Below are 27,904 nucleotides of genomic sequence, written 5' to 3' on the forward strand. Positions count from 1 at the left end.
GGTGGGGCTTTAACGTAGGCATCCCTAAAGCCCACGGCATCTGTTGCTGCAGGACCTGGTGAAGACCCACCTGATGATGGCTGTGCGGGAGGAGGTGGAGGTGCTGAGGGAGCAGATCAAGGAGCTGACGGAACGCAACGCGCAGCTGGAGAGGGAGAACTATATCCTCCGGGCCCTTCAGGAGCGAGACTGAGGGAGCCGGGACGGCAGGAGAGCGAGGGAAGCCTTTGGCCCCTAGACCCCGGGGAGAAGGAGGGGGAGAGACAGAGAGAGCACGTTCCAGAAACGTCGGCAATGCGTCCGGCTGATTGTACGATTACCCGATTGGTTAGTCTTCTAGAGGATCATGGGAAACTGAAACGCCAAGTCAGCCGAGATGCAGTGAGCTACAGAGGGAGAAATAAACAAGAAAGGAGATGAATGGAGGATGGACTACAAGAGCAGGAGGTGGGAAGTGTGGATGATCATGGAGGATGGGGAAGGGGAGCCATCTGACTGGCAGCCTTGAGTGCCAAGACCCCTGCAGTGGGGTACCCCTCTGTATCCCACACACACACACACACACACACACAGAGGTACACATGTAATTACACTATCAAACATAATGTGCATGTTCACAAGTGAAAATGCACACCAGGAGCGTCAATAGAGATTTATGGAAAGCCTTTCCATTTTAAAGAAAATGAAAGAGGACACACAAATAAAATAGTGTGCATTTATTTTGAGGAGACTGAAGAACATTTTAGGGGGGGCTAAAGCCCTCCTAAAACAGCCCCAGCCGACACATAGCAGCACGGGGGGCTACTAAAAACTCAGTGGAATACATGGGTACAAACGTGTAGTGACACACAGGTACACGAGCGCAGATGTCTGTAACACACTAACACACAAACTCTGTATCTCGAAGGAAGCGTTCAGTTCTAATCATACGGAGTGAAATATGAAGCATCTTTAATAACTTTTAATGATGATTAACGCAGGTGGTGTTGATGATAATGGTAAGAATTCTTTGCAGTGTAAAAATTTAAGCTGCTTTTTTGGCTAATTTATTGGTCTCCTGCTAGGAGAGAAGGAGCCTGGTTGGGTTTTGTTTGTGGCTTTTCTGCTTTTATTGCATGTTGAGGTCTTTGGTTTTGCATACTAGCTATTTTACTGCACCTTTTTAGCCATCAATTAAACTTAAAAGGAAGGGCTATTTTTTCGTTACTGAGGCACATGTTGGGACGCTAGTCGAGGCCCAGAGGGACCCCAATGTCCCCCCCCCCCCACTATAGTCACTGTATTTTCACCAACCTGACTTTAGCGACCTGAAGAGACGTCTGTCTGCCCTCGAAAAGCCTCCTGTTATTTACACCACATTTTAATTTCACATTTATTTAAAATCTTATCATGCTGTGGAACCATCAAGATTCCGGTCAGCTGAGTCTTTACTGGAGATATTTAAAATTTTGTCTACAATCCCATAAATCTGTGACATGGTTTGTTTTTGCTTTTTTAACCACCTGCCTGGGAAATTGAATGTGTAATAATACACTGTGCCAGGCAGTGATTGATTACATTGTGCCAAAGCTGTTTTTTTTTCCTTCTGAATACAGATATTAAAGGGGATGAGTGGAAATATTGTGTTTTTGTGGTCTTAACATGTCGGCTTATTTGCCTGAGGTGGTGGACGGACTCACTCCTCTGAGGTTAGATTCCACTAGAACGGGCCGGTCCCATGACGGAACCGGGAACCAGCCTGGGTTGATATATACATGAGGCGAAGACTGTTGCTTTATCGAGGGACCTGCAGACCCCTGACTGTTACTGTCAAGACCCAGGGAGTTTTGTGGAGACTATCTTGAACACCATAACAGGTTTCCTTACAAAACACATGCACACCAAGATAATTAACTCTAGTGGTACAAGTCCAGTAGTTGCATGATTTCCTCAGCAGGGGCATCATACTTGATTTAAAAGCAGCTCCAGCAATCTGCTCATTCATTTTTGTTTTATTGTGAAAGGGGCTTAAAGATTCTCTGAGACTGTTACATCAGAGGGTGTTTTTAATTCTTTTCTAGGATATTAGTATTTTAAAAACATCCTTTTCTAAAATGGGGTACAAAGTATTAATTGTTTGTAACTGTACAAATTGCAAAAGGAAAAATAGGGTCTAATAAATAACTTTTACTAAATGTTCTTTCCTGTCGTCCTTCTGGGCCCAGCAAATGCATTATGAAACAGTGATTTCTCCAGGGAGGTGATCCACAAAGCAGGATTTTCTAGTTAACTAACATAAGAGTTTAGGTAAGGAGCATTCCTAATGGACAATCATGACTTCTAGCTTAAGTTTAACCAGCTAACAGAAATCCTGCTTCATGGAACACCCCCCCAGATCTACATACACCACTGTTTGCCTTTTCATGCTGTGTTGATGTGTGTAAGGATTTTTTGCTATGACACAGTAGGCCATTAAGAAATGTTGTACATGTAATCAATACACCACTAGCACACACTATAATTTCATTACACGCCACACATCATGCTAGTTTCATCCCGCGGTCCAAAGAAACACAAGTAAGGCGAATTGACGGGTGATTTTGTGTCGCAGCGATTTCAGAAAAAGGAGAAAGCATCGTTTTTTCCCCACCGAAGGTTTTAGCAACATTTGAAACAGTTCCCTGCTTTGACCTCGTCAAGCTTTAGAAGCCGCATTTATACAAACTTAACAACCTGTGTAAATGTTACAGGATATTTGGGGAGATATATAAGATGGAGCTGTGCTACCTAATGCAATGATATGAGCGGAGATCTAATAAGGCACTTACTGCACTACAGTCTTCTCCTGTAGTGCCGCATTACGCCGACCAGACAGCCAGGTTTTGCTGCGGCCGCTTACATCACGCAGCGCCGCGCTTTTCCTGCTTAGACCGGCTGATGCATGCAGATCCTCAGAAGCCCCGAACTACATTTTCCTCACGACTATTCTGTGCTAAATGTGACGGGAAAACTACAACTCCAGCGATGCAACAGGGACTGGGAGCCCGGCGTTTCCGCTGTCAGCTGTCATCCGCGCATTTCTAGCGGCGGTCCTGCGTGATTCAGGAGAGCGACGCAGAAACGCGTGGAGAAGCGGCACCTGCACCTCACCGGAGCACAAAGCAAATAAAGCACAAAAAGCAATTGCTTCGAAGCCTTTGCAGCCCAGTGAACCAGTTCTTTTTCGTACCAAGATATATCTACTAAGAGCCCACGAAAGAGGAGATGATATGTTGACCCAGACCCGGGTAAATATATCGGCATCTTGCATGCAAGACGGGTACCTTAATGGGCTATATGAATGTAGCATCACAATTTATGCGTTTTGTTCACGATTCCAAATAAAAAATGGCGTCAAAGGGGGTTAATTCTGCTGCAATGTACATGTATTATAACCTGCTGTGTCAACATATGTGTTGCATACCCTAAAAAGCGTTTAATTTGCTCGCGGTATTTTTTTTACTTATTAACTGAACCCATAATTTATAATGAAAATAAGATAAAGAAAAATTAAAACGATATTAAATAATCAATCAACCAGTTCCTAATAGATAGAGGTGTGTTTTCTAGTAATATTGTAGCCTAATTATTGGCATAGCGGACCATTATAATAATATTACATTTTAATGACTGACTTTTTCGTAATTTGGCCTATAACATTATAAAAGTTTGATTTAACAGTTAATTCATATGTTCGTTATTTCTTATTTAGGAGTGTTTGTCTGTGACTTCCCATGTGTACGGAAAATACTACATATGATTAAGAATTATGTTAGTTGCGTAACGTTAGTCAAGTTATCAATGATATTTAATTCACAACTCGCATTTGTCAATGTTAAACGGTGCAACCCACGGAATCCCGAAGCTGTTAAGTTTGACCTGTGAGTAGTTAGGCAGACCTAAGGTGGCTCAGTGACATTTTCATCATGTCGCAAAACCCATGAAATCTGGTCACATTTTGGTCACTCAGAGCGCTGATATGTATGTTTTCTGTAGGGAGCTTTATGACCTATGCCCTTGTTGAATTGGCTCTTAAGAGGCGAACAGTGAGATGTGGTAATTGGTAGAAGGAGAGTACTAATGGAATAGGGGAAATGTGCTTTCCAAGGGGGCATGTGATGCGTGTTTGTATGTGTGTATGGCTGAGAAGTGATCTATGTGGTCATTTTATTGTGACACTATAGTTAGCTTAGCAACTAGCTCACCCTCTACCAGTGTTCACAGGCAGAAAATGGGGCCAGAGGTTGGTTGTGGTGCTTCAAACATAAGAAACCCGCTTCTGTCCTTGTAGACACATACATTTTAACACACACAGGTGCATTGTGGGAACAGCCTAGGGGAGTGTGTGACCTCATGCAGTTTGATTCGTCCTCTTAAATCGGTCAACGCCTACTGGCATGTAATCGTCGTGCTGGTCGATGAGGATGATGCAGAGTGACAGGACAGGATGTGGGTCTTTGGGGCAGCCATTGTCCAGGACAGCTGCTTCCGGAAGGCCCCTTGTGGCCAGGCTGTGTGATTTCAGATTGCTGAGCTGTCCAGCTGAACTCAGCAATGCCCCCGACAGTCAATGCGGGTTCCGGTGCCTCAGCATCTGGCGTCTACTGCAAACTCTCCAGCATGTCTGAACCCTCGTCAGCGGTAACGGGCCTGTTTGTCTGTGTGACGTCTCACTTCCTGTGATCCTCCCATGGGCACCTACTCAAACCAGCTCAGTGCTCTGTGTCACTCAAACGCTCCGTCATTCCCATCCCAGGACCCATAGCTCTGGCACAGACTCATCACCACACTTAAACAGGCTGAAATAGCCACAGCCTATATGCTCTGCCAAAGTCAATGAGCATGTAGTCTACACTGTTATTTGACTGATGTCCACAGAGCTGTAGATTTGGGGGCGATTTTGGATTTTTTTTGTGGTGGACGGGCATAAGAGGGGCAATAATTCATACTGATGGGTCAGCCTTATCATTAGCCAATGATATGTTTGAAATTGGTGTGTGACAGGGAAAGGAGAACTCTGGGAGCCAATCAGCTTTCAGCTAGGGTCAGTGCCAATGTTGCCCTGCCCTTGTATAGATTGCTGGGAGGGAGCAAAAACAGGGACCAGCTGTCGCCCCTGAGGACCAAATTGGGAAATACTGGTCTAATCAACATTGACAGTCTCCTCGCTGATATCAGTCTTTCTCTGGCTTGATCGATGCACAGACTGGCTATTTCAAAACATTATCCATGTCCTCCACAAATCTTGATGACCTCACAGTGTCAGGTGACAGAGCATATAGACGAGATCTTACGAGGTCATTAGCCAATCACACCTCTTGCATCAGCATTGTCCCGGGCAAGTTTAAAGTTTTTCATTGTCACGTGTGTTCTGAGGAACACCGTGAATGCCATTGTTGCAGGGGATGCTGAATATTAGAGAGAGCGAGAGAGGGAGAAAGAACGAATGTACAATGGTGTGCCTCTTGATCCATCACTGTTGCCTTCAAAGTGGTTTCTGGAAATGTATCTGCTGATTGTTTTACGTTCGAGCCCTGAACCCACATGTCCGTCTGCCTCTCTCTGCAGCTGCTGCTCAGACTGACCCATCCTAGCAGGGTTTGGACTGTGGATCCAGGCCCGATCAGCTGACATTGTAGTGCACACCGTGGTAAGTCTCTGTGCCTCTTCATCCTATTTTCCTCTCTTTTAGTCGTCTGCCTGCCTCTGTCTTCCTCTCAGCGGTCAGACACACCACCATCTAGTAGCATAACAATATGCTGCTGTTATTATAGGTTTACCTTGAGGCGTTTTCCACATACACAACAATGTACAGAAAAATAATCAGAATAATGAAAACAAAGTGACTTTGACTGATTCTCATTTTGATTCCAGTAGTGTCTACATCAGCATCAATTTAGCATCACATTACTACACAACTTAACCTTTAATTTAAATATCATACAAATTAACCCTGTGCTCTGAAAATGTTTCTAAAGCCGCATAAGAACTATACAAACGAGAGGAGGCCATTCGGCCCATCGAGCTCGCTTGGGGAGAACTTAACTAATAGCTCAGAGTTGTTTTAGATATGGTGACAAAACCTGCACACAATATTCTAGGTGTATTGTAGGAATTGTATAATCTTAGCATTACCTCCCTTGACTTAAACTCCACACACCTGGAGATATACCCCAACATCCTGTTGGCCTTTTTTATTGCTTCCCCGCACTGGCGAGAATGAGACATGGAAGCATCAACATACACACCAAGGTCTTTCTCATAATCAGCTACCTTTATTTCAGTTGGTCCCATAAAATACCTGTACTTTATATTTCTGCTCCCTACATGGAGTACCTTACATTTGTCTGTTAAATTTCATCTGCCAGGTGTCGGCCCAGTCACTAATTAAATCAAGATCCCGCTGTAGCTGCTGATCCGCTAGTTCAGTATCTGCTACACCACCCACCTTGGTGTCATCTGCAAATTTCACCAGTTTACTGTATATATTGGTGTCTATATCATTTATGTAAATTAGGAACAATAGTGGTCCTAAAATTGAACCCTGCGGTACTCCACTATGAACGCAGGCCCACTGTGACATTGTGCCTCTAATATCTACTCGCTGCTTCCTATCTGTTAACCAGTTATCAATCCAGGTCGCTACAGTTCCTAAAATACCTGTCGCTTTAAGTTTAAGTAAGAGCCTCTTGTGGGGGACAACATCAAAAGCCTTTTGGAAATCTAAATAGATGACATCATAGGCCTTCTTATCATCAACTTTCTGAGTAGCTTCCTCAAAAAACTCCAACAGATTTGTTAAATAGGATCTACCTCTCCTAAATCCATGTTGGCTATCCCTCAAAATTTTATTTGAGTCCAGGTAATCTACCATTTTCTCTTTGATTATAGCCTTCATAACTTTACCAGTTATACAAGTTAGACTGATTGGCCTATAGTTTGACAAATTGCTTCTATCCCCTATATTGAAAATGGGCGTTATGTTGGCATGCTTCCAATCATAAGGTACCATATTGCCATATATTCATATTGCTCTACAGAGCCTAAATCCAACATCAATGATATGATGACGGTTTCCATACTTTGTAGTGTCTGTGAGAGGCTCATTCAGATGCTACTTTACCTTTATCTTACTAGAATGTCCTTCTGCCAGAAGATCTTTTTTCTGCCGGGTGCCAGGGTGAGCTAAAGGCGCTTAAAGGAGCAGATTTCTCGTGATAGTCTAGGTCACTCTGGGTCAGTGGACACGTGCCCAAAGTGCCCTTGAGTGACAGCACCTCCTGTTTCCCTAAGGGCTGTGGAGCTGGAATAGGAGGGAGGTACACCGCAAAGAGAGGTGGAGAGAATGGAGAAGGAGCGGTGGAGGGAGATGGAGAAGGTGGGCTTCCAGCTGGTGAACCGCGGGGAGGAAGAGGAGATGGTGAGCACCACGCTCGCTCTCCATCCTTCTTCCATCATGTTATCTGTCCTAATTTCTCCTCACAATCATCCAAATCCTTTTCCACCCCTTATGGGGATTTTTTTATATCCATTTGTTAGTAATATGTTAACTAACAATAATAGCAACAAACCACAACCCTCAAATGGTAATAATGAAAGATAATAAAATGTATGAATAGCATAGCGTCCATCGCCTGCACATTTTGGAATTTTTGCTGAATATAGTATGTCAACTGGGTACAGTTACTACTGTCTCATCTATACTGAGGATTCCAAGATACTGCTCACTTTGGCATACTATATTTCACTTATTACATTGTAAACAAATATGCAATTTCGGACATACCCACTGTCTCTGGCCCTGAGCTGTACGCTCTGTGGTACTGATCTTCGCCCCCTTTACAGGAGGTGTGTGGCTTCGTCCCCAGTCCCTGGAGGATCTGTCTGCTCGTCCTGGGCTGTGTGCTGTCGGGGGGCCTCCTGGCCCTGCTGCTGCTCTGGGTCCCCCAGTGGAGCGTCCGTTGGGCCTGTGTGCCTGCCCCCCTCCCCCAGGCATCTGTGCTGCTGCTACGCACTACTGTGAGTGTCCTGGGAGCAGCATTTTTCTAGTTATTACATTGCGGGGACCAGATTTCCCAGATTTCCCATTTACCATGTGATGAACACCTTTTACTTCTTACCTTGTGGGGATATTTTTCAGTCCCCACAAGGATAAACCTCAGTTTTATAAAAAGCTGTGAATGCAATCAAAGAACTAAAAATGCCAGAATTCCCCCACAGAGACATAATTACAAAACCTGTGTGTGTGTGCGTGTGTGTGTGTGTGTGCGTGTGCCTGCGCGTGTGTGCGTGTGTGTGTGCGTGTGTGCCTGCGCGCGCGTGTGTGTGTGTGTGCCTGCGCGTGTGTGCGTGCGCGTGTGTGTGCGTGTCTGTGTGTGCGTGCGCGTGTGTGTGCGTGTGTGTGTCCGTACGTGTGTGTGTGTGCGCGCGTGTGTGTGTGTGTGTGCGCGCACACGCGCGCATGCATGCATTTCTGTCTCTGCTTTTCTGGATGCACCTGTCTGACAGTAAAGTTCTGTGTGTGTTTTGCTGTCCCTGTCTTTCTCTGTGTATCTGTGCATGTTTGGGCACCATTAGTTATTTGTGGGTACAGATTTTGGTATCTTGAAAAGGTATCATTAAAAAACTAAAAGTTCCACCTTTTTGGTGATTTGGGATTAAGCTCAATTAATTAACATCAAATTTTCCTAGTACAATTTGATGTGTGCTGACAGACCCTTAGTAAAGCTAGGCTAGGTGCTGCTGAATAAAAACTAGTGTGGATGGTGTTATAATTTTTCATTCATCCATATTCTAGCTGCATATTCTGGTCATGGTCACATGGGGGAGCCTCTTTCAGGATGCAAATGGCACAGGGTAGGGGCACGACAGAAATCCACTCCGTCGCAGGGTACATACACACACAATCATACATTATGGGCAATTTAGTTAGCCTAACTGCATGTCTAGCATGCAGTTTGCAACGTCTCACGTCAAACGGATATTCTCTCACAGCCAGAAGACTTTGAGTTACGCTAATCACTAATCTATAAATTGCTCATAATGTATTTGTGTATGTGCTCTGGAAATCCAAGACTGCATCCCGCCAAGGGAGGTAATTATCATAGCTAATTGCATACTGTCACCTCCCTTATGCCTGGAATAGTCTCCAGGCTCCCCACAACCCTGTCCAGGGAAAGTGGTTAGAATATGGATGGATGGATGGATGGATGGATGGATGGATGGATGGATGGATGGAGGGAGGTAGGGATGGATTGATGGATGGATGGAGGTAGGGATGGATGGATGGACAGAGGGGCTGACTTTATCATAATACTTGCTTCATTTAAGATGGCAAACAGATTAATGGGATGTGCTTTATTATAACTCTTAGGGTGATACAAACACCAAGGGCAGACATGCATAACAGACCAGGGAAATACGAGAACCTTAATGAAGCAACTGGCCCCTCATTTTAGTGGAAAAAACAGTTTTGTATAATTAATAATCATTGACGGATTGCAGGTGAAAGCAGGGGCTGGTCTGACCCCCCGCCCCCCCATCTCATATTAATTACCTTTTAGCAGTTTCTAGCTAGTTAGATAATAAAACATTTTATATCTATTGCTCTAAGCGAATAAATAATGTCTTATTCACCTAGGATGAGTTTGGGCGGTACTTCCGGGTCCGGATCAAAACTCTGCAGATTCCCCATATGGACCCTCCGGGAATGGGCGTGGCCAGTGAGGGAGCTGGGGGCGTGGCCAGAGATGGAGCTGGGGGCGTGGCCAGAGAACAGGCGATCACAGAGGACTGCAGCAAGGGGCCACCGGAGCATGCACTCTATTGGGAGGTACTGTCTTTGAGGACACACACACACACACACGCGCGCACACTCACTCCCGGGGTGCTCACATGCATTCGATCACAGCAGGCAGCGCTGTGCTATGTAACTCCCTGCCTCTGCCTCCCCAGGTACGATGCTTTCACCTGCAGTCTGTCACATACATGTGGAACTCGGAGGCCCGCAGTTACCAGCCGCTAGACACCCTGGACCATGGCATCCCCATCGCAAACTTCTACTCCCTGCACAGCCGTGGGCTGTCAGCCAGCAGGCAGGAGAACAGGTGGGCACACGTGCCTCTGCGTGTGTCACGTAACACACGTTATTCTGCATGTGTCATGCGTGTTACTCTGCATGGGTTATCATGGGTCTGATGCATATCCTAGGCAACACAGTACATAAGCCAGAGACGCCCTGACTGGAATGCCAGTCGCTCACGGAGCACATAGACACACTATCTATCCATCCATCCATCCAGCCATCTTTTAATTATTTATCCAGTAAACGGTTGCAGAAGGGTTGGTGGCGGGGGAGAGGGGGGGTGTGGCCTAGGGGAACAGGGCACTCACACGCAATCACACATACTCACACACCACAGGCAGTTTCAGCCAATCAAACACCATCTTCCTTTGCGGACCCATAGAGCCCCTTTCTCCTCTCTCCCTATGTCAGTCTCTCCGCTTCTCTTCATTTATATCCCTCTCTTTTCCTTTTAGGAGGCTGTTCTATGGCATCAACCAGATTGAAGTAAAAGTGCCTTCGGTTCCCAATCTGCTTGTCAAGGAGGTTGAGTATCTGCATGCCCAAGGTCCTCCCAGACAGCAGGAGGTGCTGGTGGTCATGTAAGCTCTTGGCATTTCCATCTGCACTCACACTTACACAGGTTTCTTCTCTCTCGCTGTTGCAGGTGCTCAACCCTTTCTATATTTTCCAAGTATTCAGCGTTATTCTCTGGTCTCTGGATGATTACTATTACTACGCCTCAGCCATCTTTCTGATGTCACTGCTGTCTGTCTGTACCTCGCTGTATACTGTCCGTAAGGTTAGTCTGTCTGTACCTCACTGTATACTGTCTGTAAGGTTAGTCAGTCTGTACTTCACTGTATACTGTCCGTAAGGTTAGTCTGTCTGTACCTCGCTGTATACTGTCCGTAAGGTTAGTCTGTCTGTACCTCACTGTATACTGTCTGTAAGGTTAGTCAGTCTGTACCTCACTGTATACTGTCCGTAAGGTTAGTCTGTCTGTACCTCACTGTATACTGTCTGTAAGGTTAGTCTGTCTGTACTTCACTGTATACTGTCCGTAAGGTTAGTCTGTCTGTACCTCGCTGTATACTGTCTGTAAGGTTAGTCTGTCTATACCTCGCTGTATACTGTCCGTTAGGGTAGTCTGTCAGTACATAGTTTTTATATCTAACATTCCATGACATACAGTATTAGTAGTTTACCTGTTTACAGAGCACTGTCACCAGTGAGATGGCTCATCGTGGCCGATCACTGTTCTCATCATACTGTAGATACCTAATTCCCACTCTTGTGACTGTCTTTGTCTCTCCATCTCTGTTTCTGTTTTCCGTAAATGTCTGCCTGCATCTGGCAAGTCTCTCTTTATGTATCTCTCTCTGGTCATAGCTCTGATTTTTCCTTTCTGCTGGTGTCTATCTCCGGCCCACAGCATTACATCCTACTCCATGACATGGTGTCTGCTCACAACGTGGTCCGATGCTCCGTCTACAGGGGGGATCAAGGTACGGCGTCTTGCAGAGCCGCTTCCGAAGGACGCTTCACCTTAGCACTAATATCCACAGGGATGCTTTTCTAACCTCTGGCCTTAGAGACCCACTGCAGTAACTAACTTCTGTTACACCTGAATACTTTATTATATTTATCTATATGTAATTAATTGGGCTGTGGTAGCACAGGGGCTCAATGGGTGGCGCTATGGATGCCGATCAGATCAATCCAGTTACTCCAGTTTTCACCCACAGCCCAAAAGCATGCAGTTACTGGATCAGTGGTTAGGGAAGATGGCTGGCCATGCACAGTATATTGGGTGTTGACATGTTCATAACAAAATTATACAAAGATAAATGCTGTGAAATACTTTTGAAAAATTTATGCATAGGTAGTTCTTGACTTTACGAGCGAATTCGTTCCAAATTATCGCTCGTTAATCAAGAACTCGTAAAGCAGGAGGTATTTTCCCATAGAAATGTCATAAAAATTATGACTTTGGTTCCTGCCAAAAAAATTTAATCATAATTTTTTGCGAAATAAACAAAGGAAACTCAAACGTATTATTATAATTAACATTTAATCCAAAATATACGCTCGTTTAAACAAAAAAAATTCTTGGAGCAAAACAAAAAACAATTTGCTAAAATTATAACATTCACAGTCAATTTTGGTCACTGATTTTCAGCACCTAGGGTGTTTTTTTCATGTATTCCACCCTGAGCTGGTGAAGATCACTCACACAGTACAGAAAGCAAACCTGGTGTGTTAGCAAGATCAGGTTGGGTCGTGAAACTAAGTGATACAAATCGAGCATGCAGAGTTAGATACTTCATAAAGCAAAATTATCTAATAATAATAATAGTTTGCTTTCTTCTGTCTGTCCATTTGCTAATGTAGAGGTGGAGGAGATCCTGTCCACTGACCTAGTGCCTGGTGATGTCATCATCATTCCATCCAATGGCATGATGATGCCCTGTGATGCAGCTCTGATAGGTGGGACCTGCATTGTTAATGAAAGCATGCTGACAGGTGAGGTGATGGACAGCTGCATCCGGCCAGTACAATATCTCAGTCACAGTGTTAAGTAAAAAATAATGGACTGAACACTCAATCCCAAAGGGGAAAGTGTTCCTGTGACCAAGACCCAACTGCCGCTGCCCCCTAGTGGTGGTGACGATGACAGGCTGCAGGAACCCGCGTATGATCCAGAGGAACACCGAAGACACACACTTTTCTGTGGCACGCAGGTCATCCAAACCCGCTACTACAGTGGGGAGAGCGTCAAAGCTGTGGTTGTCCGCACAGGTATGTGTGTGTGTGTGTGTGTGTGTGTGTGTGTGTGTGTGTGTATGTGTGTGGTCTTGTATTTATTACATTGTAATGATCAAATGTGCCCACAATGTGATAAAAACCTGTCATTTTGATGTTGTGGAGACATTTTTTTGGTTTTATAAAAATCGGTGAATACAATCAAAAACTAAAAAGGCCGGAAGCCTTGTATTTTGGGATTTGGTTAAGGCTGGGTGGGGGTTAAGGTTGTCATAGTTGAATTAGGGTTATGCTCATAGAAATGAATGTAGAGTCCCCATAAAGGTATAGATACCTTATCTTTGTGTGTGTGGATTGGGGACCACATGTCCCCCACAGACCTGTTATTCTGATGTTGTGGGAACCATTTTTCAGGTCCCCACAAAGGTCTGAGCATGCAATCAAAAAACTACAAATGCCAAAAGTCATGTACAGTGGTACCTCAGTTCTCAAACTCATTAGAACTTGAATTTCTTAAAAGTCGAACCAACCAGTTTGAAAAAAAATTACCTAAAGCTCGATCTGAATCTCAGAAGTCAAACCGTGAACGCCTAAGATAACTTGTATCGCGGGGAAATGAGTCACGTGGCACATCTCTCAGCAGAAACAAACGATAACGCTTCAGTCTCAGCCTCGCATTCGCTGTAATAGCATTGTGCATGTTTAAACTAGCTGAATACATATATTTAGACAGTAAAAATACATTTAGACAGTAACAGTAATTATATAATAAAATACATTTAAAAATAAAGATTTCTTATTAATTATTGTAATATTAATAATAAACCATTAATACGTTTAATTATAATAATATTGTTGTGCCAAGCGGGGATGGAACGGAGACAAAGGCGCAGACGTCAGGGTATCGGGGAATACAGGGTTTAATTACAGGTAAGGCAGGCAAAACGCAGACGGACAATACAATGACCAGATTGGGGAAACAAACTGAAACGCGGACGAAATACAGAGGGTTAATGAAAACCAGAAACAGCTGATCACACAGGGAATCCACACGGGGTTAACGAGGGGGCGTGGCACACGGCAGAGGCGGACGATCGGGGCTGGACACATTTTTTTGATACATTAATTTTCTTACTTTACAAATTACTGTTTTGATAAATGTGCTTTGATGTGTTTAGTACAGTATATGCTCTTCTTGTTTTATCTGGTTCATTTTGTGTTTTAAATGCTAAAAAAAACATATTTAGGTGTAATTTTTTGAGGCTGGGAACCAATTAATTGGTTTTCCATTATTTCTTATGGGGAAAATTTGATCACAACTCAAACTTTTTAGGATTTGATCTGGAGTTCTGAACGGATTCAATCTGAGTTCTGAGGTACCACTGTATTTTGTTTGGTTGCTTATGGTTAAGCTTAGGGCTAGGTAGAGCTTAAGGTCGTCATGTTGGGATTAGAGTTTTCCCCATAGAAATGAATGGAGAGTCCTCACAAATATATAATTACAAACTTGTGCTCTCATCTGCTTTGTTAATTTGGTTTAAAGATTGTTCATTATAGCAGGTTGAGTCAGTGGGAAACACCATCAAACAGCATTTAGGGTGTGAACCAGGCATGTGTCAGTATGAGTCTGGATATGGCCCCATCCCTCCAGCGGGTGATGGAGTTTCTGCTCCCCCACTTTCCACGCACCAGGCTTCTCCACGGTGAAGGGCCAGCTGGTGAGGTCCATTCTATACCCCAAGCCATCCAACTTCCAGCTGTACAGAGACGCTGTACGCTTCCTGCTGGGCTTGGTGTGTGTGGCAGCTGTGGGAGTGGCCTATTCCATCTACACCAGTGCCTCCCAGGGGGTGAGTGAGGCAGGGGGTGTGGCCTATTCCATCTACACCAGTGCCTCCCAGGGGGTGAGTGAGGCAGGGGGTGTGGCCTATTCCATCTACACCAGTGCCTCCCAGGGGGTGAGTGAGGCAGGGGGTGTGGCCTATTCCATCTACACCAGTGCCTCCCAGGGGGTGAGTGAGGCAGGGGGTGTGGCCTATTCCATCTACACCAGTGCCTCCCAGGGGGTGAGTGAGGCAGGGGGAGTGGCCTATTCCATCTACACCAGTGCCTCCCAGGGGGTGAGTGAGGCAGGGGGTGTGGCCTATTCCATCTACACCAGTGCCTCCCAGGGGGTGAGTGAGGCAGGGGGTGTGGCCTATTCCATCTACACCAGTGCCTCCCAGGGGGTGAGTGAGGCAGGGGGTGTGGCCTATTCCATCTACACCAGTGCCTCCCAGGGGGTGAGTGAGGCAGGGGGAGTGGCCTATTCCATCTACACCAGTGCCTCCCAGGGGGTGAGTGAGGCAGGGGGTGTGGCCTATTCCATCTACACCAGTGCCTCCCAGGGGGTGAGTGAGGCAGGGGGTGTGGCCTATTCCATCTACACCAGTGCCTCCCAGGGGGTGAGTGAGGCAGGGGGTGTGGCCTATTCCATCTACACCAGTGCCTCCCAGGGGGTGAGTGAGGCAGGGGGTGTGGCCTATTCCATCTACACCAGTGCCTCCCAGGGGGTGAGTGAGGCAGGGGGTGTGGCCTATTCCATCTACACCAGTGCCTCCCAGGGGGTGAGTGAGGCAGGGGGTGTGGCCTATTCCATCTACACCAGTGCCTCCCAGGGGGTGAGTGAGGCAGGGGGTGTGGCCTATTCCATCTACACCAGTGCCTCCCAGGGGGTGAGTGAGGCAGGGGGTGTGGCCTATTCCATCTACACCAGTACCTTTCAGGGGGGTGAGTGAGGCAGGCGGCGTGGTCTATGCCATCTACACCAGTGCCTTCCAGGGGGGTTGTGAGGCAGGGGGTGTGGTCTATGCCATCTACACCAGTGCCTTCCAGGGGATTTGTGAGGCAGGGGGTGTGGCCTATTCCATCTACACCAGTGCCTTCCAGGGGGTAAGTGAGGCAGGGGGTGTGGCCTATTCCATCTACACCAGTGCCTTGCAGGGGGTGAAAATTTCCTCCACCTGCACTGCCATTACTAACTGGGAGCCTGTCTCTCCTCTCCTTGTACCAGGAGTCAGTGGGGCGCATTGTGCTGGAGGCCCTGGACATTATAACCATCACAGTGCCACCCGCCCTGCCCGCCGCAATGACTGCTGGCATCGTCTACGCCCAGCACCGTCTCCGGAGGACAGGCATATTTTGCACCAGCCCCCATCGGATCAACACCTGTGGCCAGGTCAACCTGGTGTGCTTTGACAAGGTGCGACTGGCGGATTCCAGCTGGCCCGAGCCTCTGAAAGTCATTTAATGTGTATCTGACTTTCATGGATGAATGCAGGGGAATCGGAGGCTGTTTTACACCGAAATGTGGAGAATGTCTAGGCAGGTCTGAGTACGTCCTTTGGGTTGCTAATTTATGAATGATTTATTTACTGGTGCAGGCACTGTGTTAAATAGATACTTCTCAGAACACCCATAAAACATTTAAGGTTGGCTTGACCTTATTTTTCAACTTCGACATTGGCGGCATAATGTATTACGAGTTTCGATGTCAGTAATTAAAACAAAGATCTCTGCGGGTAAGGGAAGATCCAGATGGCCGACTTTATCTCTTCATACAGACAAAGGCTGTCCCCTGGATGGCGGAGACTCCAACCTCTGAGATGGGAAGGTGTTCACTTAACAGATTTGGGACAAACTATGGTGTCATTGCTTAATTACTGACTTGGAACGGCAGAAATGAATCCCTCTGATTTTACTCGTCAGAGCAGCATCCTGTTAAATGTTCATTTTACTGACCAATCTGAAAATCCCCGTAGTCAGCTTTAGTATAATAGCCTCCCTGTGAAAAATTTATACTGCTTATTTAACCATAGCCCAATAGAAGGAGAGCTCTTTGTATTAATATACAAAGACGGATATTTGATTTCTTCTCTTCATTACCTTGAACAGCGTAATTTAGGGACATTTAATAGATTTATAGCCTGTAAAGGGGGGGTTTTCTGTCTGCTTGTGACCCTTGTGCTTGCTGAAGGGTGTGGACGCTCTTGATTAAGCTGCTTGTGACCCTCGTGCCTACTGAAGGGTGTGGACGCTCTTGATTAAGCTGCTTGTGAACCTCGTGCCTGCTGAAGGGCGTGGACGCTCTTGATTAAGCTGCTTATGACCCTCGTGCCTGCTGAAGGGCGTGGACGCTCTTGATTAAGCTGCTTGTGAACCTCGTGCCTGCTGAAGGGCGTGGACGCTCTTGATTAAGCTGCTTGTGACCCTCGTGCCTGCTGAAGGGCGTGGACGCTCTTGATTAAGCTGCTTGTGACCCTCGTGCCTACTGAAGGGCGTGGACTCTCTTGATTAAGCTGCTTGTGACCCTTGTGCTTGCTGAAGGGCGTGGACGCTCTTGATTAAGCTGCTTGTGACCCTCGTGCTTGCTGAAGGGCGTGGACGCTCTTGATTAAGCTGCTTGTGACCCTTGTGCTTGCTGAAGGGCGTGGACGTCCTTGATTAAGCTGCTTGTGACCCTCGTGTTTCCTGAAGGGCGTGGACGCTCTTGATTAAGCTGCTTGTGGGCTGTTCCTCATCACCACATCTGTGTCTGTAGACCGGAACCCTGACTGAAGACGGCCTTGATCTGTGGGGCATTCAGAGAGTCGAGGACAGCAGGTGTGTAGCCCTTCAGTGTATGTGGTCACACAGTCTGTATACGTGGCCGCTTGTCCATTGGCGTCATCCTGAGCGTCTTCTGCAGGTTCACTCCTCCAGAGCAGGAGATGGCGGAGGATGTCCAGGCCCCCTCCCACTTTCTGGTAGCCATGGCGTCCTGTCACTCCCTGACCCGAATCGAAGGCCGGCTCGCTGGAGACCCTCTTGACATCAAGATGTTTGAGGCCACCGGCTGGGTGAGGCAATGAAGAAGGGTAATCCGTTATATGTGCGGCTTTGTGAGAGTTGTCCTAGGGATTATCTGTGACCTTGGGGACACACTAAATCATGGGGTCAGACTTGGACATGTCTATGTTTCAGGATTATGTCTCAGTTTGTCCCTCATGTCATTGTGCCCCTGTTTCTCAGTGTGCCCCCCATGTCTCTGCCTGTCTGTATTATTTGTACTCCTCTTGGACAGAGACCTTGCAGCGTCTTGCCAAATGCACCCCGGCCAATTCAGAATGTGATTTTAAAGTGAGAAGATAATTGCATTGCAGGAAACTGGGACCTAGACCAAAAGGTTACTGGTTCAAGACCAATGAACAACCATCCAGAGTAATCATGGGCAAGACTCCAGAGCTGAAATACTCCATGCGAAACATCCAGCCATATCAACGGCACTATGTAAAATCGTTAGCTGTCTGAATTGTTATGGATAGAAGCAACTTGCTAAGCAACTTATTAAATATGTATGAAGGCTGCGATTCACAGAGCTTCTCCCCCCACATGTACGAATCAGGCCATATAAATGTCATAATCGTGTTTGCACGTACCCCTCAGGACCTAGAGGAGCCCAGTCCTGACGAGACCTCCAACCACGACCTCATCATGCCCACGGTGGTACGACCTGCCAAGCCGCCCCCTGGGAGAAGCCCCCCCTGCCAGGAGATCGATCAGGTGGGGCAGTTCATTGGGGCCGTGCCGTGACATCAGCACGTTTGTAACGTTTTGTAAGAATGTTAATTAATGTGTGCTTTTATTTTTAAATAATTCCATAAAAGATATTATATTTTCATAATAAAGTTTGTCTTCTACATATAATCTTTAAATTGTATGTCGTAATAATTTTGTGATTTTCATTAGACAGTCATTATTATACAATTTTATTTCACATAATACAAATGTGATTACTTAAATAATTCAAACTATATTTCACAATAAAGTTAAACTTTTTATGTTGTAGGCATGCATTTTTATACCATGTCAACACAGTACTTAGGATAATGCTTTTTTATTCAAGGGCACAGGGTTCTGTCTGTAATGCATTATGTTGGTTGCCATATGATAATATTTCTGCATTTAATCGTAACCAGTGAAGCTCAAAATTTGTTATTTCAAAGAAGTTCATTGTTTTCTCTGATATGCTGAATTATACATTCGCCTTGGAGCAACTGAAGTAAAAGAAGTAAAGTACTCAGGGCCAGAGTGGGTGTTCAGGCACCGGTCAGGCCAATATAAAACTATATAAACAATTGCACCATTATTGCAATGTCTCTTATCACATTAACCCACAAAAGATATCTTCCCCAAATTTGCATGGAACATTAATGATGCACTTTGACAACATTTCCATGTAAGTAGGTCAAGATGGCTTCCCAGTAGAGTCAAACTTACTGTTATTCACACTGCACTTTACCTCACAGTGGCCCATCCTGCACTGACATACATTCAGACGTAAATTATACAATATGTCGAACATCACTTGTGCGTTTGAGTACCTACGCATTTCTGCTCACACGGAGGCATTAGTTGAGTAGGTGGTCCTTCAGTGCAGCCCGGGACACATTCATGTTCACACTGCTATAAGAATGTGGCCATAGCGTCCCAGACCAGGTGCGATTGTGGTCTGAGCGATCTGATCTCAATGCGTTTTCAATGCGTTTTGGGTGCATTCACACCCGTGATTAGCGCTGCCCACTTGTGATCGGATCACCCTAGATGCATGTTAATGGGTGCAGGTATGAACAGGGCCTAAGAGCCACATGTAAGTACACGTGTGTATTCAGGGTGTAACTTCGGGTTGAACACTGGGGAGGTTGGGGTCTCCACCCATTTAGGGAGAGTTAGGGGGTTGTATTGGCTGGCATTAAATATTGGGGTGGATTATATATATATGATTGTATTTTTGGTGGAAATGTAATAGTCTGACTTTGTTCCCACAGGATATCAGAGAACTTATGGTAAGTGAGCACTTAGATAGATTGTCTTATCTATCTATCTTATCTATCTGTCTGTCTGTCTGTCGAATCATTTTTATATTTACAAATATTTGCAAATTGTGTGCTCTCCCCCTCCCACCCTCCAGGGACGCTATGAAGTCGGGGTGCTGGCCCAGTTCCCTTTCTCTTCCACTCTGCAGCGCATGAGTGTGGTGACCCGTGTGCTTGGGGAGCGCAGGCTGCAGGCCTACCTCAAGGGGGCACCGGAGACTGTGGTCAGTCTTTGCCAACCAGACACAGGTAATTTCTAGTTTCCTTTCCTTCGAATATAAGTGAACGGAGTATGCTTCCATTTGACTGCTGCCTGACTTCCTGTTGACTCATATCTGACTTCCTGTTGACTCATATCTGACTTCCTGTTGACTCATATCTGACTTCCTGTTCACTGGCATACAGCTTACTGTTGACCACCATCTGACCTCTTGTCTGACAGTGCCCCCGGATTTCTGGGAGGTGCTGGACAGTTACACTCGCCAGGGCCTGAGGGTGATTGCACTGGCACACCGGCAGCTCGAACCCAAGTTCACATGGCATCGTCTACATATAACCAACAGGTCCTTGCTTTTTTTCTACTCTGCCTTCCTTTCCTTAAACACATGATAATCTCTCCCTCTTTGGTCTGACTGTCTTTCTTTCTTCGGTGTTATATTCTCCTGTCTGGCACATTCACTCTGCCCTCTGCCAAACTTCTCTCCCTCTCTCTCTCCCTTCCCCCGCGCCTCCTCCTCCTACCTTCCTCCGTCTCACGCTTTCTTTCTCCTTCACTGCTCTCCGTGACCCTCCCTGCACCATCTCACCCATAGGGAGGCCATTGAGTGCGAGATGAAATTTCTGGGTCTACTGATGCTGCAGAACAAGCTGAAACCGCAGACGGTGCCGGTGCTGGCGGAGCTCCACCAGGCCCACATCCGCACCATCATGGTGACAGGTCAGTGTGCTGTACATCAGCGCCCACTATTGGTGCATCACGGAACAGGTTTTAAATGTGAGTCATTATGATTCACTGAAATTTGCCTGTATTGTTTATATAGCATGTGTGGTATTTATCTGCTAGTCGGCCTCTTACACAGTACAGGGTCACGATGAACCTGGAGCCTGCCCCAGATACCATAAGGCACTAGGCAGAGCTACATACTGGGCAAGATTATAGTCCATCACAGCTGTATATCTAAACTATGGGTACTAACACCATTCTACCAAAACACATGCTTGGAGAAAGCACCAGGTGAATGTGTAAATTCCACTTAAACAGAGCAGCAGTAAGATTCGAACCCCCAACTCTAGGGTGTGAGGCAACACTGCTACACACTCAGCAACTGTGCAGATTGTGTCAGCTGGTCTGTTTTTTATTATTTGTGTTTGATTGTTTGTGTCACTGGATGGTGACCTTGGTCGGCGCAGTGACTGTGGCAGTTTCTCTACGGGGGACAGCGTGCCGACCGCGTTTTTTCCCCACAGGGGACAGCATGCTGACTGCAGTCTCCGTGGCGAGGGAATGTGGTCTGATCCCACCTCACACCCAGGTGATCATCACAGAGGCCCAGCCCTCCCATGAGGGGCAGCCCGCCACCGTGTCCTGGAGCTACAGCCAGGACAGTCCCTACCCCATGCTCCCCCCCGGAGAGACGCAGGTCAGTCTGGGCACGCAGCAGAATCCTCCCCGGACCAGCTACCATTTTGCCATGAGTGGCCGAACCTTTGCCATCATCCTCGAACACTTCTCAGAGCTGCTGCCCAAGGTGAGGCCTGCATACTCAGTACCATGGGCTGCATACTGAGTACTGTAATATCCATTCTCAGTACCATGGGCTGCATACTGAGTACTGTAATATCCATTCTCAGTACCATGGGCTGCATACTGAGTACTGTAATATCCATTCTCAGTACCATGATTTCCATACTGTGTAACACAGGCTCCATACTGAATTTTGTGATCTTCACACCATTTACTGTTATCTCCATACTAGACGCCTTTGGTTCCATACTAACTACCATGATCTGGCACCATACTTAATGCCAAGATCTCCGTACTAGACATCTTTAGTTCCGTACTTCAATCTGCAAATACCATACTTTATGTACTGAATCCCACGACTTCCATACCAGACATCATGACCTCCATATTGAGTACCATGATAAATGAGTGTTTGTGTGTCTACCCCCCCCCCCCAACCCCCAACGCACGCTGCAGTTGCTGCTCTGTGGGACGGTGTATGCCAGGATGGCCCCTGACCAGAAGACACAGCTGGTGGAAGAGCTGCAGAAAGTGGAGTTCAGTGGCTGTAACTCACACACTGACACACACACACACACACACCTCTAGTAACACTTGAATACTCGGTTGCAAAGTTCTGGGAATTTTCCAATATATTCCCATTAACTCCCCTGGAAAGTTTCCAACTTGGAATATTTCCAAAATTCCCCAGCCTAACTTTCCATGGAATGGAAAGTTTCCGGAAATTTTCCGCCCCTTTGCAACCCTAGTGCTCATTCCAGATACAGAGTAAAGGAAAAAGCAGCCAACCACTTAGTACAGGGTCACTGGGGGGCTTGGAGCTTATTAAAGGGCAAGGCTGGGGGCAACCCTGGACAGGACGCCAGCTCAACACGGAGCACGAACACTCACACTGTGTGCAATTTAGAAATAGCAGTTCATCTAGCCGCATGCCTTTGGACTGCGATTCGAAAGCCCATGCCAGTAGGTGTGAGGTGGCATGTTACCCACTGAGCCGCGGTGCCATCCTCTCCCAGGCACTATGAAATGCCAGAATGCCGTGTACCAGCATGCGGATGCTGGCTGCTTAAGCACAGATACAGGTGTCAGTCGCCCTGGGAGCCTCCCACACTCACACTGTTACCTTAAGGTCCTGATACGCACTGCTAATGCTGGTTACTCTCACCCACAGCTATTATGTGGCCATGTGTGGAGATGGGGCCAATGATTGTGGGGTAAGATATGAAGCCGCTCTGAGTGTGATTGATGTGGCCTGTTGGTAATGTGATCCACCGTGTGTGTGTGTGTGTGTGTGTGTGTGTGTGTGTGAGAGAGAGAGAGAGAGAGAGCCTGTGTTAAAGTGGCCTTTCCTCTGCAGGCTCTGAAGAGGGCACATGCCGGCATCTCCCTGTCGGAGCTGGAGGCCTCTGTGGCGTCCCCCTTCACCTCTCGTACCCCGGACATCTCCTGCGTGCCGCACCTGATCAGGTCAGTTCCCTCCTCCCAATCGCTCTGTTGGCAGTCGCTGTCAAAGGTGACGGTCCGCCTCTCTATCGCCCCCACCAGGGAGGGCAGGGCAGCCCTGGTCACCTCCTTCTGCGTCTTCAAATTCATGGCGCTCTATAGCATCATCCAGTACCTCTGTGTGCTGCTGCTCTACTCGGTGAGTCGCATAGGAGTGTGTGTGTGCACACACACGCACACACATGCACACGCACACATACACACACGCACACACATGCATGCCCTAACCCTCACATGTGCAGAGGTCAGCCTTCCCGTCACTGCAGGCTCTCCTTGTTTTATGACTCCCTAACTGCTGATCACAAAAACCAAAACCATGTGACAATTATTCGTTTTTTATATAAACTGGCATGATGTTCCTCATTTTTGATATTAGACTACATTCATTGCATTAATGCAGAAGATGAATGAAAATGTTGAATCCCATATCTGGCATCAAATTTGTGACCCCACCCAAGGTAACAATAACTGAACTGATAACAATTACTAAAATCTGTAGTTTAAAAAGTTGAAATGGCTTTCAGTCCCAAAGCAGGCAGTAACTGAAATGCATTTTACAACTTTTACATGGAACTCTCAGGGGTTTACAGATGTCCTCCTCACCAAATATGAAACTATTTCAACACAGCGTCTGTGCTGTGTCCACAGATACATCCATTAGTTAAATTAACTAACCAACTTTTTTTTTTTTACAGATCCTCAGTAACATGGGAGATTCCCAGTACCTGTTCATCGACATTGCCATCATAATGTCTTTGGCGTTCACCAGTAAGTCATCCTCGCTGAGGGGGACATGTTACACACACCCATTTTATTATCGTGTCATTTGTAAGCATGCATGAGCACAGTCGTGTGTGTAAGCCCCACATGGCTACCATGAAAGATTTTCTCCAGGGATACTGTACAAACTGTGACTTAAATAAAGATGAGTTAAAGAATATATAAAACTCACCAATCACATCTCTGACGATCAGTCATGCATCCAGCATACAAAAAATGAAATATTTAGAATAAAAAATATATACAAAACATACATACAATATTTCCAGGAATTATTTTTTTCTCTCCTTCACCATGATCCTCATCCCCGCTCTCTCTCCATCTCTGTCCGTCTGTCTTTCTCTCTCTCTTTTTGTCCCCATCTCTCTCTCTCTCTCTCTCTCTCTGTTTTTGTCCCTCTCTCTCTCTTTGTCCCCATCTCCCTCTCTCTCCCTCTCTGTTTTGGTCCCTGTCTATCTCTACATCCCAGTGAGCCTTAGCCCAGCCTGGAAACAACTGGTGGCCCAGCACCCCCCATCCACGCTATTGGCCCCCCCTCTTCTGCTCTCGGTGGTGGGGCAGATCCTGCTGGCTCTCTCCTTCCAGACTGCCACCTTCCTGCTGGCCGATATATAGTAAGAGGAGGAGGGGGGAGGAGATGAAGGGAGATATAAAGGAAGAGTGGTGATAAAAAAAAATGGAAAAAAGGGGTTAAAAAACAGAAAAACAGTAGAAACAAATGTATATCTTCCAGCTTTATGGAGAGTGATGATAGAGCAAGATGTACATTTGTGTGGGATATATTCGTTTATTGTATAATGTCAACGTCACCTTGAAGCACCATTTGACTTCTTAATACAGTGCGCAGAATGAGACCCAGCCTTCTGATTGGCTGGTTGGGAACACGACAGGGATGACAACCAATGGGAGTAGACCAGTATCTGACAAAGATGAGAAGGATTCCGACAACATTGAGAACCTGCAGAACACCAGCCTGTTCTTTGTGTCGGGCTGCCAGTACCTCACCGTCGCCCTGGTCTTTAACCGAGGACCCCCCTTCCGACAGCCCCTCTACACTAACTGTGAGCTCCACACTGCCGTAGCCCTATCGTTAAATATAATTCATACTTTTTCCCTGTTGTGTTTATAGCAATGTAATTCGTAAAAGTGAACGTCACTGAAATACTCTCAGAAGTTGAATGTTCAGTTTGAGTCTACAGCTGATGAAAGAAAGAAAAATTACTTGGGGGGTGAAAAGTATTTTGAAACCCATGTTGGGTGGGATTATCATGCAGCCAATCATTGGGTGGTTTAGCTGACTTCTGATTGGTGCTTTGGTTGCCACTTAGTTATATCAGACAGTGATTGGACAGTGCACTGTAATCCCACTCACTGTCGGTTTTCCATCTCTGAAATATTTCTTTCACAGTGACAATTGTAATATTAAAATGACCTTTGAAGTAAGATTTTGCCACTGTTCTTTTAGAGTATTCGTACAAGCCAGGAGAACTGAATGTCTTCTGGTTCGTTGTATAACTGATGTTCATCCTGTTCCATAGTGTGGATTATTGTATCTCTCACTGCCGTGCGCACAGATCTCTTCATGCTGTGTATCGTATTCTGCTACGGTTTCCTGATTGTCAATCTACTGCACCCTGTACCAGCCCTGCAGGACTTCTTCCAGGTGAGTGTGTGTGTCTGTGTGTATGTTCGTTCAATCTATACTTAAAAAAATAGCACCAACTGACTGACTATCTGTCTCCCAGCTGGTGTTCATACCCATGGAATGGCGTGTAACTCTGCTGGGACTCATCATAGCCAATCTGATCCTGGCTTTTACACTAGAGGTGGGAAATGACTGTGAAAATGAGTACTTTAAAGTGTACAATATGGTCAAATTCATCCTTTTCTCCTCTCTCTTGGAACCGTAGAGTTTCATTACAGATTTCAAAGACCTGTGGAATAGATCGTTCGCTAGGCAGAAGCTAGATGAGCCACACCCTGATTCCCTCTGCCCGCAGGTAGTCGAACATGTCATAGCACTCCTATGGAGAGGTCACCAGCTAATGCTCTTAGCAGGCCTATGAAGACAGCTTAGCAGCTAACATTCATAGCACACCTATGAACACCTCACCAGCTAACATTCATAACAGACCTATGAACAGATGTAGCATTCCAAGCAGCCAAAAAGAGAAGGAATAATGCTTAAAACACACCTGAAGGCACACTCCTAGAAAATGTTGCATGTGGCTTGTTTCGGGGGTTACAGCTAACGTAATTTGCTGTTCACCTCGTCATTATGATTAGCATTTATGGAAGTCTTTGCCAGCATCCTTCCAGCAGGTGGCCCTGTTTGCAGCCCTCCCTAGGAACTGCTGCTCTCACGTCGGCCACCTGCATTCTTTGTTTTTCACATCAGATGGAAGTGGATGGAATCCCGTCGCCCAGCCGTGCTTGCTGTTGCCACAGCTCCGAGCCTCCCCGAGCCCGGTACCAGCGCCTCGCCCAGCAGCTGCTGCTGGATCCTGACTGGCCGCCCCCGCCGAGCACCAAAGCAAAGCCCCCCACCCGCGTCGACAGTGGTGCAGTACAGGGCCTGGTGCCCCAGACCACACCCCTTTGAGTAACCATGTTGTTCATGGATGTAACAAACATCCTCAGGAGAGGAGGATCTCGACCTGGTCCTGGTCCTGGTCTGAACCTTTCCATGTTAATCACCACCCATCTCAAATATGTCAGTTTTGATGGCCTGTGTGGTAAATTCCTTAATATATTTGGTATGTGGAAGGACTCCCTTGTGACTCACATGCTACCTGAAGCATGTCTGATCCCAGTACACAAATTACATCCACAATTTCACTGTTGTCTTTGTCATATCGTGTAGGATATGAGACCAAATGATGAGTGAATCTCTGACCTTTTTGATCACAATTAGAAGTCATCAAACTGTGAAATGTTTAAATTTATTACATGTAAGTGAGGGGCAATATTTGTGATAGTGTCCTAATTAACAGATGGGCTAGTTATCTATAATAACTGTAAGATTATGACCAAATGTCTGAATTGTGCCTCTGCACATCTTTATGCAGAGTTTAGCTACCAGTAAGGAGATGTTTTGCTTTGACCAAACCTGTGCCAAATTTTCCAAGTCACGAAAAGTTAAAAGCGATGTGCAAAAAGCCCTCTTTAAAAAAGTGATTTCCTTGAGTGTTAAGGGCAAATGAAGACCACACCACAACATTTTATAACAGTAAATGGATTATATGTGTACAAGGCCTTCAAGAAAGGTCAGGAAAGAAAACAATAATTTTATATTTCCATTAATTTATTTATTTAAACAAAAAGGAGCAGACTGTATTATTCTTCAAACAACTTTAAACTTTTGATCTGCATTTCTGTTGAACAGACGTGCAAGTAAATACTGTACCTGATTACTGTTCAAGGGATTTTATTTAAGCATGTATGTATATTTTGCAGAGAATGACATATGTAATAAACCTATGTGTGTATATAAGGAACACGAAGAACAGCATCAATAAATTTATAATCTATGAATCAACATATCAGTATTGTATTTATGTTTCATTTCTTATATTCTTTTTGACTGCACCAAAATGAATCGGTAACTTAGGGTCACGTTCACTTAACGTGTCAATATTACATGTACACTGCATTTTTACATAATTTTCCTTTTATCTCACAGAGCTATACTGTGATTTACATGCAGCAAACATACAATATAAACTATTATTCTGAAATGTGACCAGACATCAATGTGGATTTATTCTTTCGTAGAAATTCCAATAGTATTTTCAATTAGGTTACTGGTCTGCATTTCTCACTTTGAAACACTATCTCTGTTTCACCAGTATATTTGTCCATGAGTAATCCAGGATAATAGATTATGAGTACATTGTAATTAAGGGTCCAAAGCACGTAGTGCTATGGCACCTTATTGTTTTTGTTAGGATTTTTTTCTTTTTTTTTTCTTCCCTAAAACTGAATGCCCAGTCTAAACCGTAAGACCTAGGCTTACCAAATTTGGCAGCAAGATGTCAATTCCTACCCACTACTCTGGCCCTCCGACCCATCCCAGTCAGTCAGATGGGGGCGCTGTAGCACCCCCCTAAGCATTTTGGTCGATATCTCCTGACCCGT

At 45.8% G+C, this 27,904-nt stretch overlaps 2 protein-coding genes across 5 annotated transcripts in view; both read left to right on the plus strand.

Annotated features, from left to right (window-relative positions):
* Positions 1–2,174, plus strand: part of zgc:153012 (TSC22 domain family protein 4) — a 16,318-nt gene extending 14,144 nt beyond the window's left edge. For both annotated transcript variants that reach the window (XM_023794837.2, XM_023794836.2), the window contains one exon: positions 53–2,174. In XM_023794837.2, coding sequence (XP_023650605.2) covers positions 53–193 — 141 coding nt within the window. In that variant the 3' untranslated portion in view covers positions 194–2,174. The remainder of the gene's footprint in view (positions 1–52) is intronic.
* Positions 2,175–2,647: 473 nt separating this feature from the next.
* On the plus strand, positions 2,648–27,307 carry LOC111834975 (polyamine-transporting ATPase 13A3-like). 3 transcript variants are annotated; one of them, XM_072717355.1, is made up of 32 exons: positions 2,648–3,266; positions 5,587–5,668; positions 7,312–7,396; positions 7,864–8,037; positions 9,659–9,850; positions 9,973–10,124; positions 10,558–10,627; positions 10,749–10,883; positions 11,517–11,589; positions 12,476–12,607; positions 12,698–12,883; positions 14,540–14,697; positions 15,900–16,088; positions 17,427–17,488; positions 17,574–17,724; positions 18,311–18,427; positions 19,693–19,710; positions 19,836–19,989; positions 20,183–20,303; positions 20,553–20,677; positions 21,208–21,488; positions 21,941–22,020; positions 22,656–22,698; positions 22,842–22,951; positions 23,030–23,126; positions 23,683–23,755; positions 24,237–24,381; positions 24,608–24,828; positions 25,342–25,430; positions 25,513–25,593; positions 25,678–25,767; positions 26,166–27,307. In XM_072717355.1, the coding sequence occupies exons 3-32, from the start codon at positions 7,364–7,366 to the stop codon at positions 26,367–26,369; spliced, it is 3,756 nt and encodes a 1,251-aa protein (XP_072573456.1). In that variant the 5' UTR covers positions 2,648–3,266; positions 5,587–5,668; positions 7,312–7,363; the 3' UTR covers positions 26,370–27,307. The 3 variants fall into 3 exon arrangements, with proteins under 3 accessions (XP_072573456.1, XP_072573457.1, XP_072573455.1); XM_072717354.1 differs by having other exon boundaries at positions 2,649–3,266; positions 7,312–7,438; XM_072717356.1 differs by lacking the exon at positions 25,678–25,767 and having other exon boundaries at positions 7,312–7,438.
* The last annotated feature ends 597 nt before the right edge of the window (positions 27,308–27,904 follow it).

This window comes from Paramormyrops kingsleyae, chromosome 10 (genome assembly GCF_048594095.1).
Source record: "Paramormyrops kingsleyae isolate MSU_618 chromosome 10, PKINGS_0.4, whole genome shotgun sequence".
In the NCBI taxonomy this organism is placed as follows: Eukaryota; Metazoa; Chordata; class Actinopteri; order Osteoglossiformes; family Mormyridae; genus Paramormyrops; species Paramormyrops kingsleyae.